At 40.0% G+C, this 20,081-nt stretch overlaps 1 protein-coding gene across 2 annotated transcripts in view; it reads left to right on the plus strand.

Annotated features, from left to right (window-relative positions):
• The window catches only part of LOC117518398 (G-protein-signaling modulator 2-like), a 45,059-nt gene that overhangs the window by 19,373 nt on the left and 5,605 nt on the right, over positions 1-20,081 (plus strand). The window contains exons 6-14 of one of the 2 annotated variants that reach the window (XM_034179507.1): positions 370-485; positions 3,609-3,764; positions 4,184-4,292; positions 4,915-5,074; positions 8,970-9,067; positions 12,159-12,350; positions 12,999-13,161; positions 14,836-15,021; positions 15,112-15,227. In XM_034179507.1, the coding sequence (XP_034035398.1) occupies positions 370-485; positions 3,609-3,764; positions 4,184-4,292; positions 4,915-5,074; positions 8,970-9,067; positions 12,159-12,350; positions 12,999-13,161; positions 14,836-15,021; positions 15,112-15,227 (1,296 nt within the window). The remainder of the gene's footprint in view (positions 1-369; positions 486-3,608; positions 3,765-4,183; positions 4,293-4,914; positions 5,075-8,969; positions 9,068-12,158; positions 12,351-12,998; positions 13,162-14,835; positions 15,022-15,111; positions 15,228-20,081) is intronic. The other variant, XM_034179508.1, reaches the window with a different exon arrangement.

Below are 20,081 nucleotides of genomic sequence, written 5' to 3' on the forward strand. Positions count from 1 at the left end.
AAAACTTTAGAAAAAGTGAGATACATTTTCCCAAAATAAGACATTTTTTCTTATATCAAAAATGCTTGACAAGATATTTTTTCTATTTAGACAAAAAGTAAGTCAAATTTTCTTTAAACAAGTCTCTTTTTTTACTTTATTGGATATCAGTTTTTGCAGTGAGAAAGTTGGACTCTTTTAGTGTTCATGTTTAATGATCTGTTTAATAACTTTAGACTTTTTGGACAATTTTGAGTGATAAGTATTTTTATCAAGTGATGAATCTGATTTCAATCTTATTTTACTTTAAAGGTCATGTTTCTTGGTTTGAAAGGACCTAAAACAAAAGTGATGTTAATATACAACTTGGTCTTTGGCATGTTTTCACAGCGGCTTCTCATTGCTAAAGAGTTTGGGGATAAGTCAGCTGAGAGGAGGGCCCATTGTAATCTTGGCAACGCTCACATATTTCTCAGCCAGTTTGAAGTGGCTGCTGGTCATTACAAGTAAGTAAAGCTCAGACCCTCTCTCGCCTCCTGCTGGGTGTTGGCTCTGTATGTGCTCATCTTGTTTGGAATAAGAAACACAGTAATGTGTAATGTTGATCGTAAAATTGTTTTCCTTTCTATTACATGGTTTTAATTGTATTTATGAATGCACAGTTATAGATTTAAAATAGGTAGGGATAATAGTTTGTATTTGCATAAAGTCTCCCCACACTGAAAGCATTTATTTACAAGCGCAAAGAATAAGGTTTGCAGTTTAATTAGAGGAGTCCAAGGACTAAACATGATTTCAGTTATTTGTTTTTGAATGTCCTTCACGGTGTTAATTTAATTCATAAATAAAAATATCAATACAGGTGCAGTACATATGTGTGAGGGGTGTGTATTTCTCCCTTATCTTGAAACGTGGGCTATGATATGGTTCAGGAGCGATACTTGCCAATTCTTTTTCATCAGTCTCTTCCTCCTCCACTTTCCCGGACAGCTTTAATCCACTTTCAAGTCTCTTTGTCTTCCTTCCTCTTTCCAGATGTCACACCCAGTACATTCCTAGCTGTCTCCTTCACCACATCTGTGATACTTTTCCAGTTGTCCAAATTCACTTCAACTTCATTCAGTGCATATTTCACTTCCTCCCTGAATTTCATGCAACAGTCTTTCTCAGTTAGTTTCCACCCTTTGGTCCTTGCTTCAGGTTTCACACTCTTCCTCTTCTTAATCTCTAAAGTCATCCTACAAACCACTACCTGATGCTGTCTAGCTACGCTCACTTCATAGAATGTAGTCCACCTGTGTGCACCTTCATCCATCACCCTTGATGATCCATCCATCATACATCACCCTGCGCCCCTCCTCCGCCTTCTTTAAGTATTCAAGGCAGCCATTTCCATCCTTTCTTCAAACTGCCGCCATCTGTCCTTCCACATTCCTCCCTTTGATATCATATTAATACAATAACATGCTTTTGGAGGGCGGTATCCATTTTCAGAAGGCCTACGTCCATGCCCAGTTGCCCAAAATGACAGATATTCGCCCAAGTTAGTCGAGGGCGAAAATGCATACTGCACGACAACTGCATGTTATTTGCATTATTATCACTTACTGAGATACACAACACGTGGAATCACATTAACAATATTTAATGTCATTTCAAAACACACGACACCCAGCAAACGCATACATAAAAAGTTGGCTAGTACAGCGCTGCTCTCTAAATTCGCCAGTGCGTCCTCAGCTTTGGCTGCTGTTCATTGTCGTACTGTCCATGAGAAAATCATCTGTAATATCCATATTGGGACCAACACACACTTCTCGCCTTTTCATCTTTTCCTCTGCAGACAGTTCTTGTAACTGCACTATTCCACTGGGCTCCCTCTCATTCACACACATGTACTCAGTCTTGCTTCTACTGACTTTCATTGCCCTTCTCTCCAAAGCATACCTCCACCTCTCCAGACTAGACTCAACTTGCTCTTTACTCTCACTACAGATCACAATGTCATCTGCAAACATCATAGTCCATGGGGACTCCTGTCTGATCTCATCTGTCAACCTGTCCATTACCACTGCAAACAAGAAAGGACTCAGAGCTGATCCTTGGTGTAATCCCACCTCCACCGTGAATGAGTCTGTCATTCCGACTGCGCACCTCACCGCTGTCACACTATTCTTGTACATGTCCTGCACTACCCTAACATACTTCTCTGCCACTCCAGACTTCCTCATACAATACCACAGCTCTTCTCTTGGCACCCTATCGTAAGCTTTTTCTAAGTCCACAAACACACAATGTAACTCTTTCTGGCCTTCTCTGTACTTCTCCAACAGTATTCTCAGAGCAAACATTGCATCTGTAGTGCTGTTTCTTGGCATGAAACCATATTGCTGCTCACAAATCTTCACCCGTTTTCAAAGCCTAGCTTCTACTACTCTTTCCCATAACTTCATGCTGTGGCTGATCAACTTTATGCCTCTGTAGTTACTGCAGCTCTGCACATCACCCTTGTTCTTGAAAATAGGAACCAGCACACTTCGTCTCCACTCCTCAGGCATCCTCTCACTTTCTAAGATTTTATTAAACAATCTGGTTAGAAACTCTACTCCCATCTCTTCTAGACATTTCCATGCCTCCACTGGAATGTCATCTGGACCAACTGCCAAACAATAACAATGTCTATAAACCTAGAGAATATATTCACGAGAGTTTTAGGCACAGTATACAAGAGTTTAATGCTGTTGTCCGTGTGCAGCGGTTAACGTACAGCCTCATCAGAGTGTCTCAATGCATTTGTCCTGTCGTGAAATGTTACCCATAATGCACTGCAGCATGTGGTCCAAACACTAAAACCTTCAAAAATTAGTGCATTACTTTAAAACTGAAACATATAGCTGATATTTTCACTTCATAAAACCCAGATGTGACGCTAATTTAAATAACTTGTCTGGAGTTAGTTTGGTAAAAAATTTAACCATAAGTTAAAGTTGTATGCCTGTTGATGACTTGCATGATATGCCAGCAATTCATTATGGTGTAAAGAGAAATTGCCTTTATTTTTCCTTCTCTGTCTTGGTCACTTGGTCTCTTTTGCTGAGAGAAAGCTGATTTGGAATAGAATGTGCAGCATTAACAGTGCATTTGTGTGAATGGAAATAAAAGCTATTTTAAGGATTTTGAGCTATATACATTTTTTTTAAACACACTGCTATTATTTTGAGCACAACTATAGGCTGTGGGGCATACGCAATGATGACATTAATCATCACCAATTCAGTTTCTGTAAAAAAAAAAGCCCACAGTTAATATGGCTAAATAATTTTTTTGTTGTTGTTGTTGTTATTATACTTTTTATATCAGCAGGTTTAATGTTGATATGTTTGTGTATTGTTTTTGTGAGAGCTGTTGGATATCTGAATTTCTCGAAGGGGATGTATAAAGTATTCTCCGTCCATCCATCCACAGACCTATTTTGTCTGTAGTTAAGAGAATCAGGAAGTAAATAAATCTTTAATAATCTTCCATTTACTGGAAATGGAAAGCATTAGAAAATAACAAAGAGATGATTCTTCAGCACCCACCCACAGCATTGTTTGACTTTCTTCCTCCTCTTCTGCGTTTGCTCACAGGAGGACTTTGCAGCTGGCCAGGACACAGAAGGACAAAGCAGTGGAGGCCCAGGCCTGTTACAGTTTGGGAAACACTTACACACTTCTGCAGGACTATGAAAGAGCTATTGATTACCACCTCAAACATCTGCTCATTGCTCAGGACCTCAATGACCGGTATCAGCCTTTAAGTGGCATCTGATATCACCTTACTGCTTCTGTGAACCTTTTTCATTTTGGGTGGCTTCAGAATCAGGCATCATATCTTTGCCTTATTGCTGGAACCCATCAAGCTAAGAACTAACAAGTCAAAGTACTGTATGCGGTTACAGTACTTAGACTTTAAGACCTGATTTCAAAATGTCTCGGCACATGAATAATCCCGACTGCCTGCATCATGAGCTTCTGCTGAGAAGTGAGATTAAATTTTTGGTTAACAACGTAGATGGAACTGATGAGCTGCAGCTTTTTGTTGTGAAATCAGCCCTGGCTGACGTTTTGACTGTCGTCTCAGATAGCTTTGAGGAATGCCCCACCCATTTCTACACACTTCCAACGAAGTTGCTCAGCTTGTTTCCCTCTGCTTTTCGTTGCAGCGTTGGAGAAGGAAGAGCGTATTGGAGTCTAGGAAATGCCCACACTGCCCTGGGGAATCACGTGCAAGCCATGTTCTTTGCAGAGAAACATCTGGAAATTGCCAAAGAGGTGAAGTGTTTGTCTCTGCCTCTATCTACTGTGTCCCGTTACCACCCTCTACTGGTTGTCTGCAGATCATTTAAACAACATTGATCACAGAAGATTGTCACTTGTAGCATTCCTCCTGTTGCACTTAAAATAAATAAATAAATCACATAAGTGCATAATGTGACAGTTATTTATATAATCCTAGAGTACCAGAATTAGAAAAATAATTTTCTAACTGCGCATGTCAGTATCACAGCAGATAGGTTCATTTTATTCTGTCGAGGTTTTGAAATCATCCACAATTTCTTGTGCTCAACATAAAAATAGTCTTTTGAAAAATTACATTCAAGCCATTTGTACTGTAAACAGCTCTCATACAGTACATAAAAATATGAGATCAGATTAACCAAAATAACTGAGCCTGTGCTTCTGGAAATGCACCGTACGACTGAGATTTATGTTATTTTCACTGAGCTTCCAAGGAATGAATTTCATTGAATTGTGTTATTGTTTACTTCACCTGTATATAGTACAGCTTTTGTAATCCATTTTTAATGGATAAAAACAAATCAGTTGCAGAAATGTTCTCATACACTCACATTGATCTTTGTCCTAATGATCTCTGATGTCGTCTGTGTTGCAGACTGGAGATAAAAGTGGCGAGGTGACTGCCAGAATGAACTTGTCAGACCTGCGGCTGGTTGTAAGTCTGAAGTCCAGTTCTAACATCAACTCCAGCTTTTACCAAAACACCAACAGCTCTGCTCTGCCTGCCAGCTGTCAGAGTTACCACAACTTTCCAGGTAAATCTGAGTAAAATCTGCTATTTTACTGCAGAACCCAGCAGATCTGTCACAAATGTGCACGTCCGTCTGGTAAATTTGTCATTGAGCTTTTTGTTGTGAAAAGCACTGTACCTTTTTTCTTCTTCTTCTTCTTCTGTCATCTCTTAAAAGACATTTTTACATACAACCCCTGGCAAAAATTATGGAATCACCGGCCTCGGAGGATGTTCATTCAGTTGTTTAATTTTGTAGAAAAAAAGCAGATCACAGACATGACACAAAACTAAAGTCATTTCAAATGGCAACTTTCTGGCTTTAAGAAACACTATAAGAAATCAAGAAAAAAAGATTGTGGCAGTCAGTAACGGTTACTTTTTTAGACCAAGCAGAGGAAAAAAATATGGAATCACTCAATTCTGAGGAAAAAATTATGGAATCACCCTGTAAATTTTCATCCCCAAAACTAACACCTGCATCATATCAGATCTGCTCGTTAGTCTGCATATAAAAACGAGTGAACACACCTTGGAGAGCTGTTGCACCAAGTGGACTAACATGAATCATGGCTCCAGCACGAGAGATGTCAATTGAAACAAAGGAGAGGATTATCAAACTCTTAAAAGAGAGTAAATCATCACGCAATGTTGCAAAAGATGTTGGTTGTTCACAGTCAGCTGTGTCTAAACTCTGGACCAAATACAAACAACATGGGAAGGTTGTTAAAGGCAAACATACTGGTAGACCAAGGAAGACATCAAAGCGTCAAGACAGAAAACTTAAAGCAATATGTCTCAAAAATCGAAAAATGTACAACAAAACAAATGAGGAACGAATGGGAGGAAACTGGAGTCAACGTCTGTGACCGAACTGTAAGAAACCGCCTAAAGGAAATGGGATTTACATACAGAAAAGCTAAACGAAAGGCATCATTAACACCTAAACAGAAAAAACAAGGTTACAGTGGGCTAAGGAAAAGCAATTGTGGACTGTGGATGACTGGATGAAAGTCATATTCAGTGATGAATCTTGAATCTGCATTGGGCAAGGTGATGATGCTGGAACTTTTGTTTGGTGCCTTTCCAATGAGATTTATAAAGATGACTGCCTGAAGAGAACATGTAAATTTCCACAGTCATTGATGATATGGGGCTGCATGTCAGGTGAAGGCACTGGGGAGATGGCTGTCATTACATCATCAATAAATGCACAAGTTTATGTTGATATTCTGGACAATTGAAAGGATGTTTGGGGATGATGAAATCATTTTTCAAGATGATAATGCATCTTGCCATAAAGCAAAAACTGCAAAAACATTCCTTGCAAAAAGACACATAGGGTCAGTGTCATGGCATAGGGTCAATGTCAATGAGCAGATCTGATTTGATGCAGGTGTTAATTTGGGGGATGAAAATTTACAGGGTGATTCCATAATTTTTTCCTCAGAATTAAGTGATTCCATATTTTTTTCCTCTGCTTGGTCTAAAAAAGTAACCGTTACTGACTGCCACAATCTTTTTTTCTTGATTTCTTACAGTGTTTCTTAAAGCCAGAAAGTTGCCATTTGAAATGACTTTAGTTTTGTGTCATGTCTGTGATCTGCTTTTTTTCTACAAAATTAAACAACTGAATGAACATCCTCCGAGGCCGGTGATTCCATAATTTTTGGCAGGGGTTGTAGTAGGACATGCATTTTAGGAACAAAAATGATGACTAACTAGAAGCACTTGGAGAGCGTAAACCTCCACCAAGGCCATAGGGTCACTGACGTCACATGGAATACCCTTTGGCAAAGAGACTTATTACATGTCGTTTCACACATCTACCAACATGTTTCAGATTCAGTGGTTAACCCTCTGGGATCCGAGGGCATTTTTTGGACAGTTCACGCACCTGGCATACGAGGTCTGTCCATAAAGTATCGTACCTTTTTATTTATTTATTTTTTTAACTATATGGATTTGATTCATATGTTTTCACGTCAGACAAGCTTGAACCCTCGTGCGCATGCGTGAGTTTTTCCACGCCTGTCAGTGACGTCATTCGCCTATGAGCATGCTTGTGGAAGGAGTGGTCCTGCCCCGTCGTCGGATTTTTGTTGTCTGGAAATGGCGGAATGATTTGGGGTTTTTTTCCATCAGAATTTTTTCAGAAGCTGTTAGAAACTGGCACCTGGAAACCATTCGAAAATGGCTGGCTTTTGGTGAAAATTTTACGGGCTTCACAGAGAATAAGGACTATTACTACAGCTTTAAGGACAGGCACGAACCACCGGATTATTTCTAAACAGATGGCTGTGTGGAGCTGGGACCGTCGTGTGCACTTTCTCTGGTTATCACAAGAGCTGGACATCAACCATTTTCCGGCAGATTTCACTTTTAACAAGAGATTTTGTCGTGGAAAGCCGCGCGGAGGCTTTGTGCGTCACGACCGATTCGCTGTTCGAGCGAGACAAAGAACGCCTCCGTTTCGGCATGTCAGAGGACAAGTTGCGACATGCCTATCTTGGCTTTCAATGCTTACCAGTCGAGTGAGTTATAAGAGAAATTGTGGAGAGCTGGGCATGTCCGAACTTGTCCTCACGCATGCGCACGAGGGTTCAAGCTTGTCTGACGTGAAAACACATGAATCAAATCCATATATTTAAAAAAATAAATAAAAAGGTACGATACTTTATGGACAGACCTTGTAAATGTTTTATTATTGCTGTTAACAGCTCTCCCTACATCCCACAATCAAGTTTTATGTCTCTTTTTTTTTCAGGACAACCTGTACTTTCAAAATATATATATGCTATAGTTGTGTTTTATAAGTGTAATAAAGGTTTACAATCAGAAATAAGAAAGGAAAAAGTAAAGCGGAAATAATTTTCCACACACATTTATTCAGAACACAGCAAACTACAATAAACTAGTAACACATCACTCCTAAAAACAATCTGGTGTGTCACGTGAGGTGAATCTGCCCTACGATTGGATTTTGGAAAACCATGCGACGGTGAATCAATTCCGATTGGACACTCACATTGCTCACGTCATCACACAGCTTCTATGAGGAGTACAAAGGTGGTGGACGGTGGCTCGAAAGTCCGCGGAGTTAATTTTTCAGCAAAAAAAAGTAAGTTTCTATCTCATATCATTAAAAATGTATTTATAATTTAGTAAAGCTTGGTCTCAGCTGTCATATACGACGGCGTCGGCCCCAGAGGGTTAAATCCTTAGATCTTCAGCAAATGTATTTATGAAGAGAAACTGCATGAACTACACAAGTTTTTTTTTTTTTTCTAATAACAAGTTTATTCAATGAGGAGAAAGAAATGCTAAATTAATGTTGTGTTGTAACTTAATTTTTGTTCAGCCTTTGTGACCCTTCTTCATGAAGTTAGATGCAAAAATGTTGAAATTGGCCCCATCCTGCAATGATAAAGAATCCGTAAAAAAATGTCTGGATCTGGATCGTGTTCCAGATCATTACCAAAATTTAATGACTTCTAAGTTAGGCCAAGATACACCCCTGGTAAAAATGTTGAGGATTTTTTGAGTAATCCTGCTAACAAACTAACCAACCAACCAACGCGACCAAAAACATAACCTCCTTGGCGGAGGTAACTTGGAAGCATTAATGTGCAGATTTATGTTTTGTTCCAAAACTTTCATAAACTGCAAAAGAAAATAACAGAACACCTTCCAGTCACTCATTTTATAGTCTATCACTGTGTTTTAATCTAAAGTTGTGATTGAAAAATAAATTCCTTCTATTTATGTATATTCTTAGGGACATAAAATTTAGAGCTGTGGACTCTGTGCATAATTTAATCTGTAGAAATCTTGATTGATTTTATAACTGCAAAGGAAATTTATAAAATGTGGGTACGATATAAGATTTATCCACAATTTATTATGCGTCTCAATTTCAGGGGTTAAGTCTCCTTCAAGGACCAAAGGCAGTGCAGAAAACCTGGAACTGACTCCAAGTCCTGACAAAAGTCCCACAAGAGATTCATCTGCACATCCGGTATGCATAAAAGAAAAATATTTCATATGGCAAAAACATGATTAATTCAGACTTTGGTCTTTTAATAATTTCAACATTTCCAAAGCATGTGAACCAAATCTAATGCTTTTTTAATTTATAGCTGGTGTGTGTGTGTGTGTGTGTGTGTGTGTGTGTGTGTGTGTGTGTGTGTGTGTGTGTGTGTGTGTGTGTGTGTACACACTTAACTGATCAGATGTTTAATTTGTCAGCAATTAAATACACTGTCAATACTTTTTCAAACATCTGTATTGTTTGTATATAAAACTGACAAAGAATAGAATAGAATTTATTATTATCATTGTACATGACACCAGAAAAAAATACTGTGCATGACAATGAAATTAAAAATTGGAGAATTTTGGTAAGGTGCTATTAAAAAAAATAATAATAATAAAAAAGTTTATCATCCCCACCTGCATGCCAAAATCGGCAAAATCAATTTTTTATTTTTTATTTTATTTTTTTACGTTTTGTGAATTTCATTGACGGCAGTACAGCTGGTGCAAGAACCGGCATGCCCACTAAGTGGCAAGTATGCTTTGGCCGAAGACAGCCGAAGTTTACTGAACTGGGCCCGGAACTTCTGGCTCGTTGTCATTTACAACCACGCAGTCTGTGTCACACACCCAGCACGCATGTTTGTCACACTACTAGTGTGAATACTGCACACTAGTAGTGTGATAAACATGGACTGTATTCAACATGGAAACAGGAATTATTTTAAAAATATCTGATCTTTTCAGTTCATTCACTTGGTATTCGGGTGCTGTATGCGTTGTTTTTCAGGTTTGAAATGACATTGAATATACCGGTTTCTAAGGGGAAAACATACCTGCCCTCCCTCACCACTTTTTTCTGATGTCAAGGATGATAAACTGTTTTTTTATTTATGGGGTCTAAGTTAAAACTTTTCAATAGAATATTCCTTGGGGGGGTATTGCTCCAACTTCCTTGAAGCTAATCTTATTGAAGAAAACTTACATCTCATCACATCACAGTGTGTCACTTCTGACACATTGTAGCTGCAATTATTTTTAAGAAAATCCTTCTCTGTTCCACTCTATTGTGAAGCTGTGACTGGTTGTGAAACAGACATTTACAAGATAATCACAACAAAAGAGACCAGTAACTCCTCAGAGCTGACATGTGTCTTGGTGGCTTCCCTCACTAGTCTCCATCACTCTGTTTTGAGAACTGCTTACTCCAGACAGATTTACCACAGATTGTATTTCTTTGATGTAAAATCCAAGAGGTGTTCATTGAGTTGAAAAATGTTCATGCATCTATAGTAGTGTTCAGAATAATAGTAGTGCTATGTGACTAAAAAGATTAATCCAGGTTTTGAGTATATTTCTTATTGTTACATGGGAAACAAGGTACCAGTAGATTCAGTAGATTCTCACAGATCCAACAAGACCAAGCATTCATGATATGCACACTCTTAAGGCTATGAAATTGGGCTATTAGTAAAAAAAAAGTAGAAAAGGGGGTGTTCACAATAATAGTAGCATCTGCTGTTGATGCTACAAACTCAAAACTATTATGTTCAAACTGCTTTTTAGCAATGCTGTGAATCACTAAACTAGTATTTAGTTGTATAACCACAGTTTTTCATGATTTCTTCACATCGGCGAGGCATTAATTTTGTTGGTTTGGAACCAAGATTTTGCTCATTTACTAGTGTGCTTGGGGTCATTGTCTTGTTGAAACACCCATTTCAAGGGCATGTCCTCTTCAGCATAAGGCAACATGACCTCAAGTATTTTGACATATCCAAACTGATCCATGATACCTGGTATGCGATATATAGGCCCAACACCATAGTAGGAGAAACATGCCCATATCATGATGCTTGCATCACCATGCTTCACTGTCTTCACTGTGAACTGTGGCTTGAATTCAGAGTTTGGGGGTCGTCTCATAAACTGTCTGCGGCTCTTGGACCCAAAAAGAACAATTTTACTCTCATCAGTCCACAAAATATTCCTCCATTTCTCTTCAGGCCAGTTGATGTGTTCTTTGGCAAATTGTAATCTCTTCTGCACATCTTATTTAACAGAGGGACTTTGCGGGGGATTCTTGCAAATAAATTAGCTTCACACAGGCATCTTCTAACTGTCACAGCACTTACAGGTAACTCCAGACTATCCTTGATCATCCTGGAGCTGATCAGTGGGTGAGCCTTTGCCATTCTGGTTATTCTTCTATCCATTTTGATTGTTGTTTTCCGTTTTCTTCCACGCACCTCTGTTTTTTTTTGTCCATTTTAAAGCATTGGAGATCATTGTAGATGAACAGCCTATAATTTTTTGCACCTGCGTATAAGTTTTCCCCTCTCCAATCAACTTTTTAATCAAACTACGCTGTTCTTCTGAACAATGTCTTGAACGTCCTATTTTCCTCAGGCTTTCAAAGAGAAAAGCATGTTCAACAGGTGCTGGCTTCATCCTTAAATAGGGGACACCTGATTCACACCTGTTTGTTCCACAAAATTGACGAACTCACTGACTGAATTCCACACTACTATTATTGTGAACACCACCTTTTCTACTTTTTTTTTTTACTAATAACCCAATTTCATAGCCTTAAGAGTGTGCATATCATGAATGCTTGGTCTTGCTGGATTTGTGAGAATCTACTGAATCTACTGGTACCTTGTTTCCCATGTAACAATAAGAAATATACTCAAAACCTGGATTAATCTTTTTAGTTACATAGCACTACTATTATTCTGAACACTACTGTACATCCTGGTGTAACAAAACCTGGCTGTCAAGGTGATCACTTGTATGAGTAATAACTTGGTCTGTCCAGTTACTTTTGACCTCTGAAAGAACTGTACAAAAATGGTTAATGGAATATTTTTTGTTAACCCCCTTGGCTGAAAACAGTCTACATGACAAGCACATCTGGTCTGTTTTGTCTCCGCTATTTGTGGTGTACACAGGCAAAATTACAAACTGACTGTTTATACTGGACAGTTCAGTGTTACTATTTGCCTCAAACATTGCAGTTTCATCTTGATTGTATCGCACTTTTTTGAACGTCTGTGCTTCTGTTTTGGCTGCAGCAGGGCTGGGAGGAGGAGGATCCATTCCCCAGGTCTTCAAAAAACAACACAATCATGGCTTCCACCAAAATTTTCCTCTTCCACCGTCTGAAAAGCAGGAAGCAAAAGAACCACAAATCACCACCTAAAAACCAATCTGAGGACAGCATGGAGCAGCCGGATTCTGAGCCGGAACCACCAGCGTTGGTGAAGGTAAATCCAGTAGATGGTGCTGCCTGTGTCACTAAAGTGAACTGTAGGCAAATTAAATGTTGAAAAGCCATTTTTACCTGAGGCCCAAAATATAGCCACCGGGGATTGCGAAGGCCCTGCATCCATCAGGCCGTCTGTCTGTGCTCAGCATAATGCCAGTCCTGTTTACTACCAGGGTATTCAAATTTACAGGGAACATTCTTGGGACACAGAACTTGGACAAGTTCAAAGATGGCTGAACTTGACCCATTTTAAGAGGTCAAAGGGTCACATTTTAGCTTTGTGTTATATTTAACCATGTCTACATTTATGCTTTCCAAATTATACACTTTGATGTTTGGCCTCCTCATGATCTCACACAGCAACACTCACATGGTTTCATTACTTTGAAATATTTTCCATTTTTGTTCTTTTGTTAGGACTTTACACAATAAAAACTACAAATTTACTTTTGTGTATGTATGTGGCCAAACTCTCCCAAATTTAAAGAATAAAAATATGTATAGATAAAAAAACTCAAATTCCTCTACTGTTTGAAGTAGATATTTTGTCATGAAAATATTTAGTTGTTCTGCCTTGTTGATTATTAATCAAGATGACTTGTTTTCTGACCATTCTACCCCTGTCTTTCATTTCTTAACACGCTAGCCTAGATCAGAGGACACAGTTGGGGAGGATGGGTTTTTTGACCTCCTCTCTCGTTTCCAAGGCAGCAGAATGGACGACCAAAGGTGCTCCTTAATAGATGGCCAGAGCCATCTCACTGCCAATTCATCTCCCTCATCCACCCCACCTGTAGCTGAAAAGAAATGTGAGTTAGCTCCTCTGTGTGTGCTAAGCTGTTTTTACACCATATGCAAGGCAAAAAAAAAAAAAAAACAAGTCTTACCCTTGGAGAAACAACATCAATGTTTTTATGGTGTGAAAGCAGCTCGTCTGTAAATGTGAACTTTCTCTAACAGGTGTTTATCATTAATCCTGTGTGTGACATTTCACCCAGCCAGAAGATTATCAACATGTTTAATTCAAAGCTGGCTGTTTTTTTGTTGTTTTGTTTTTTTTTAAGTTTTCAGTGTCTAATCCAACAGAAATCTTATTCAGCAGAGTCGAAGCAGCATTTCATTGTATCATAAGATCTCAGATTGGTTTGATTTCTACTTCCAATAAAAAAAAAACAGCTCTACAATTACCAAATTTCACTTTAAAAAAATATGAAAAGGATCAGCATTAGAACTCTGAGTATATGTGTTCAGTTGTGTTTCACACCATTCACTGACAGACCCTGGGCCAAACAGGTTTTCTGTAGCACTTCAGGGGACTCAACAACATGAAGGCTCAGTACTCTCTGCTCACCCTACCACTTCACCCTTTCCCTTGAAGGGAAGTACTGGGATTGGGCCTTAAAGCCCGGCCTTAGTAGATCATGGCCTACATGCAAGTGTTCGACTGCCATCCCGGGCTGGCAGCTATAGCCAGGAAGGGGTCAGTGGAGGATTATGCAGGACACCAGTCATATTGAAAGGTATGTCACATTATTTGATCATAAAGGTTTCAAAAAGTTATGTTGAAATATACCTGCATGTTATGGGGTAAAATCTGCAAACTTGTGTGACAAATTGGTTGAGCTAACAGTTATAAAAATGAGTAGTTTGTGCCATCTGTTATGTATAGTTGTCACATTACATGGTAATGTGTCATAGACCTTGTTTGACCATTGATTCATTCTATTGCAGGGGTGGCCAAGTTCGGTCCTCAAGAGGCACATTCCTGACACTCTTAGTTGTCTCCCTGCTCTAACACACCTGAATCCAATGAAAGGCTCATTAAAGGTCTGCTAAAGAGTCGTTCATTGGATTCAGGTGTGTTGAAACAGGGAGACAACTAAGAGTGTCTGGAATGTGGCTCTCGAGGACCGAACTTGGCCACCCCTGTTCTATTGGCACAAGCAATTTGCATCACTCAGTTATTACATCTGTCAAGGATGTAATAAAATCATTGGAGTTTATTTGCCTGTCTGTTAGCAGCATTACGTCAAAACTACCGCACAACTCTTGACGAAATTTGCACCACAGATAGATATTAGCCCATGGAAGCCTCCACTGAATTTGGAAGTGATCCGGATCCAAATCTTGGATTGTTTTTTTTGGGGGGGGGGGGGGGGGGGGGGGGGGTTAGGCCATGGTATACTAAGGCTGGATTGCAAGTGTTTAGTCCTTTTAATTGGTACTGATTAGGTCAAAATTTGGTTTCAGACTAATGGACCATGAAGCAAAGCGTGATTTAAAATGCAATAGAACCGTTCTCCCCCAACATCTGTAAATCATTACCTTAAAATTGTAGACTTAAATACATTGTCCCCACTTAATCCTGAATCTATGATGCCTCCATACTTCATTAAATGTTAAAATCCACCACATGGCATTTCTCGCCCACAGTCCTCCCTTTCTTACATAAGTGCCGACTAATGCATTCTCGCTTCTCTTAGCCACACAGAAATGCGAAACGCCATTGCAGGATCCTGGTCATTTCCTGGAGCTGCTGGCCAGCTCCCAGGCCCGCCGTCTGGACGACCAACGAGTCAGCCTGAGCCATTTTCCTGGCTTGCGACTCAGCACCTCCAACCCGCCTTGTACACCCTCCATCTCCAGCACAGATCAAGCCCCCTCACAAGGTGATGATGGACAAACGTACCACACGTTCCTCTCCTATTCACCAATAAATGCTTTTCACAGCTTGACTTGTGCTGGTTTTGTGTCCACAGTCCCCATCTCCAGTACAGATCCACCTCACACACCCTCCCTGTACAGTCGACTCGAAGCCAGCGCTGAGCAGCCCGAGGGGGACGAAGTCTTCTTCGACATGCTCGTCAAGTGCCAGGTTAAAAAAAAAAAAAAAATCTGCATTGTCTCTTATTACACATCATAAATGTTAAGTCCGTCCACTTGCATAAAAAAAAAGTTTCATGCAAGTACAGCACAGGATGTTTTAACTGCCCACGTTATACCAGAATCACTGCCACCTGCTGGTGCAGACATCAAATGATGACATCTAATTATTTTGCAGTGGTGGAAGCAGTTAGCGTATTTGCCTCCCAACAAGAAGGTGACCAGTTCAAAGCCAGTTGTGCTGCTTTCTCCTTGTAGAGTACATCTGGAGGATGTGACAGGAATAACACCTCATGTAAGAGTTGTGTCATGTTAACGTGGATCTATAATGGATCTGCTGTGATGAACTGGAGAAGCTAAAACAAATGAGTTAGCCAGACACACTTCAGATTAATTGAAAGAAATGCTTTTCGGATCCGTCCGACGCGCGGACGGATCCGCGCGTCGGGACGCAGCCGACGCGGTGCGGCGGCACAGGAAATACACCTCCGTGTTGATAACCATTTGTAAAATCCAGGCGGCTTTTGATGGCTTTCAGTGGAGTGAGTATATGAGAAATTGTTTAACAGGCAGGACATGTTCCAACTTGTCCTTAAGGCTTTCAACAGAGGTGTTTTTCCTGTGGCGGAGCGTCGCGGCGGCTGCGTCCCGACGCGCGGACCCGTCCGCACGTCTTTCATTAAAAAAATCTCCTTTAACAGTGGAATATCCGGATAAAATGCTGAAACCGACTTCTTCTGAAACTTCTCTGTTCTCTCACGACGTCCTGGATCAATAGAGCCTGAAATGTGGAGGTTTTCAGCTTGAACAGGCTGACGACGGCGGCTGAGAGCGCTGAGCGACGTCTCGCACCGTGGGAAGTCCTTAAAGCGACAGAATCACCTCAAAATCTCTCATCAGCCGTTAAAATTTTCACTGAAAACCAACTTAATTTTTCGAACCGTGTCCACTTCGATGTGTCTCACAGGTTTAGAAAAAATTTTGATCAAACAACGCGCCAGTCTCTCAGCAACTTCTCAGACAAAGGAATTCCGACGAGGGGCTGGACGACTCCTCCCACAAGGAGTGCTCACAGGCGAATGACGTCACCGACAGGCGTGGAAAAACTCACGCATGCGCACGAGGGTTCAAGCATGTCTGACGTAAAAACATATGAATGAAATCCATATAGTTTTTGAAAAAAATAAAAAGGACCGTTACTTTGACAGCCCTCATATGTCAAAACAGCTGATTGGATCATTTTGAACAACAGATGTATAATCTACAGTGGTGGGCACAGTTCCGCTAATCCGCTAATTATCAAAGAATGTTTTCATTATCGGATTAGCTTGTTAGATAACTTTGAAAACCATCATCAGACTAATTATCTTCCGATAAGTTTTAGTCAGATCATTTTTAGACCGCCAACGTATTTTTGCAGACGTGGTAAACAAAGCTGAATAGTTACAAACATTTATGAAACCTAAAATCAGTTGAGTAACTTACCTGCTAAATGCTTTGTAGCAGATGTGCAGTTCTATCCTCTGTAAACAAAGGAGAGCTGGTTCTAGAAGAAACCACTGTACAGTATTCGCTGCAGGCAAAGGAGAACTGGTCACAAAATGGGGAAAAAAAAAAAAAAATTCTTTTGACCCCATACTGATACGCTGGCAATATCACCCAAGTCATCCAGAGGCATACAGTTTTAACTTATGGTTAAAATTTTAACTAAACTAATTTTGGACAGGTTATTTAAATTAACGTCACGCCTGAAGTTTTATAAAGTGAAAATATCAGATATATGTTTTAGTTTTAAAGTAATGCACAAGGTTTTAATGTGGAGATGCTGTGGCCAGCAGTGCATTATGGGTAATGTCAGTACATTCACGACAGAAGAAATGCATTTGAGACGCTTTGATCAGGCTCCACATGGACAACAGCATTAAAATCTTTGTATATTGTGCCTAAAACTCTCTTGAATGTATTCTCTCTGTTTATAGATGTTATTGTGTTTGAAATATCTGAAATTCAGTTTGCGTTTATTAAATTCCATACATCTTAAACGTAGCAGACACGGATTATCTGGAATTTTGTTTTGGCAAGTTTTCAGAATCACTTTGTCATTACATAATTATTGTATGGCCTTGCCTTACAATATAAAGCGCCTTGGGGCAACTGTTTGTTGTGATTTGGCGCTATATAAAAAAATTGATTGATTGATTGCACAGCAATCAGCACAACGAAATTTGCTTGTGCATCCCCAAAAACAATGACCACCCTCACCCATACTTCAATAAAAATTAAAAAAAAAAAAAAAAAAAAAAAATCAGGACATTTTGGGGAGGCAAGCTCGGAGACAAACATAACTCGTATTGCACTGATCCCACATTGTCTCATATTACACTTATCCCATGCTGCACGTCCCATATTGCACGTATCCCTCTAAAACATCAACTAACATTAAAAATACCCAACTTAATAAAACCCCTTAAATAGCTTAAAAACAGTATTAAATATACCTAAAAATTAAAAATAGTTAAAAACAAATATTGCACATGTCCGCCCTTGTTCTAATTAGAATAATGCAATTGTTACAACTGGAGCTTGGGCGTGTCTTTTCAGTTCTGTAACAGCTCTAGGAAAGAAGCCGTTTTTTGGCCTTGTGGTGTGGGCTTTAAAAGCCTGATAACACCTGCCGGATGGAACCAGAGAAAAAAAGGTGGTGTGAGGGGTGTGTTCCGTCCTGCAGAATACTGCTTGCTCAGCGAAGGCAGCAAGTCCTAAAAACATCATCCAGTGAGGGCAGAGAGACACCAATGATCTTTTCTGCCGTTCTTATGACTCGTCTGATGGATTTCTTGTTTTCAGAGCAGTTTGCAAACCATGCTGTAATGCAATAGGTTAAAACACTCTCGATGGAGCAGTGATAAAAGGCCTTGAGCAGCTGAGCCGACAGATTCTTCTTCAATGCTTGTAGAAAATAAAGCCTCTGATGCGCCTTTTTGACCACAGCAGATGTGTTATCTTCCCATTTAAGATCCTCAGTGATCCAGGTGCCCAGAAATTTAAAACAAGAGACCCTCTCTACTACCTTACCTTTGATGGTTAAGGGAGAGGGGTCATCCTTACGCTTCCTGAAGTCAACTATAATCTCTTTGGTGTTCTTGACATTCTGGGTCAAATTATTTTCTGTGCACCATTCAACTAGCCTTTCAACTTCATCTCTGTAGGCTGCCTCGTTGCCGTTGAAGATCTGTCCCACCACTGTAGTGTCATCAGCAAATTTTATCATATTTGAGGGATGGGTGGGAATGCAGTCATATGTATAGATGGAATAAAGCAACGGACTTAGCACACAGCCTTGTGGTGTGCCAGGTGCTAAGAGAGACTGGAGGATAGATTTGGGCCCAGTCTGACCGCCTGTGGGTGGTCAGACAGGAAATCCTTAATCCATGCACATAAAATATTGCTAAGGCCTAGGTTGAGGAGCTTTGTGGCCAAGTTACTGGGTACAATTGTGTTGAAAGCAGAGCTGTAATCTGTAAAAAGCATTCTTACACTTGCCCCTTTATTGTTGAGGTGCATTAAAGCTGTATGGAGAACTGTGATGATAGCATCGTCTGTGGATCTATTTGCCCTATAGGCATATTGATGCTGGTTCAGATTGAGGGGAAGGACAGATTTTAAATGCTTCAACACCAGCCTCTCAAAGCACTTAGCCACACTAGGAGTAAGGGCCACCGCTCTGTAGTCATTCATGGTTCTGATGTTACTTTGCATGGGCACTGGAATGATGGTGGCTGTTTTGAAGCAAGTTGGTACAGTACCTTTGAAGAGAGATCTGTTGAAAATATCCACACAGACATCTGCCAACTGGCGGGCGCAGTCTTTGACCACCCTTCCTGGAATTCCATCAGGCCCCTCTGCCTTTCTATGTTAGCAGACTTAAAGATGTGCCTCACCTCCTCTGCCGAAACAGTGAGTAGATCGTCTGTGTCGGCAGAGGGGTGGGGAATAGCTCCGTTGTTAAGCCCTTTTGTTTCAAAACGGGCATAAAAGTGATTGAGCTCCTCAGCCAGGGAGACAATGTCTAATGATCTCTGTTGATAAAATGGTCTTCAGTCTTTGCCTTGTATGCAGCTTTAGCCTGCCTAATGCATTTTTTTCAAATTGTACCTTGCTGAGCTGTACCATGCTGTATCACCTGATTTAAAAGCTGCATCTCGGTCTCGCAGTAGAGCGTGAACCTCCATACTCATCCAGGGTTTCCTGTTAGGGAATGTCCAGATGCGTGTATTGATGGCAACATTTTCAACACAGATTCTGATATAGCAGAGCACAGTAGAGACATATTCATTTATATCATCATTAAAAAAACAGAGACCCATCCGTTCAAAACAGTCCTGTAGCTGCATAGATTCGTCCACAGGACACCTCTTAACAGTTCTGATGGTAGGTTTCTGCATTTTAACAAGAAGTCGATATGCGGGAATCAGAAGTAATGACAGATGATCAGACTGGCCCAGATGTGTGAGAACAGAGGCTCTGTATCCCTTTGTGATGTTAGAGTAGACACAGTGCAATGTACAACTATTGGCAATAATTATGGAATCACCGACCTCGGAGGATGTTCTTTCAGTTGTTTAATTTTGTAAAAAAAAAAAAAAAAAAAAGGCAGATCACAGACATGACAAAACTAAAGTCATTTCAAATGGCAACTTTCTGGATTTAAGAAACACTAGAAGAAATCAGGAAAAATTGTGGCAGTCAGTAACGGTTACTTTTTTAGACCAAGCAGAGGGAAAAAAATATGGACTCACTCAATTCTGAGGAATAAATTATGGAATCACTCTGTAAATTTTCGTCC

The sequence above is a fragment of the Thalassophryne amazonica genome, chromosome 10 (assembly GCF_902500255.1).
Source record: "Thalassophryne amazonica chromosome 10, fThaAma1.1, whole genome shotgun sequence".
NCBI classification, from domain to species: domain Eukaryota; kingdom Metazoa; phylum Chordata; class Actinopteri; order Batrachoidiformes; family Batrachoididae; genus Thalassophryne; species Thalassophryne amazonica.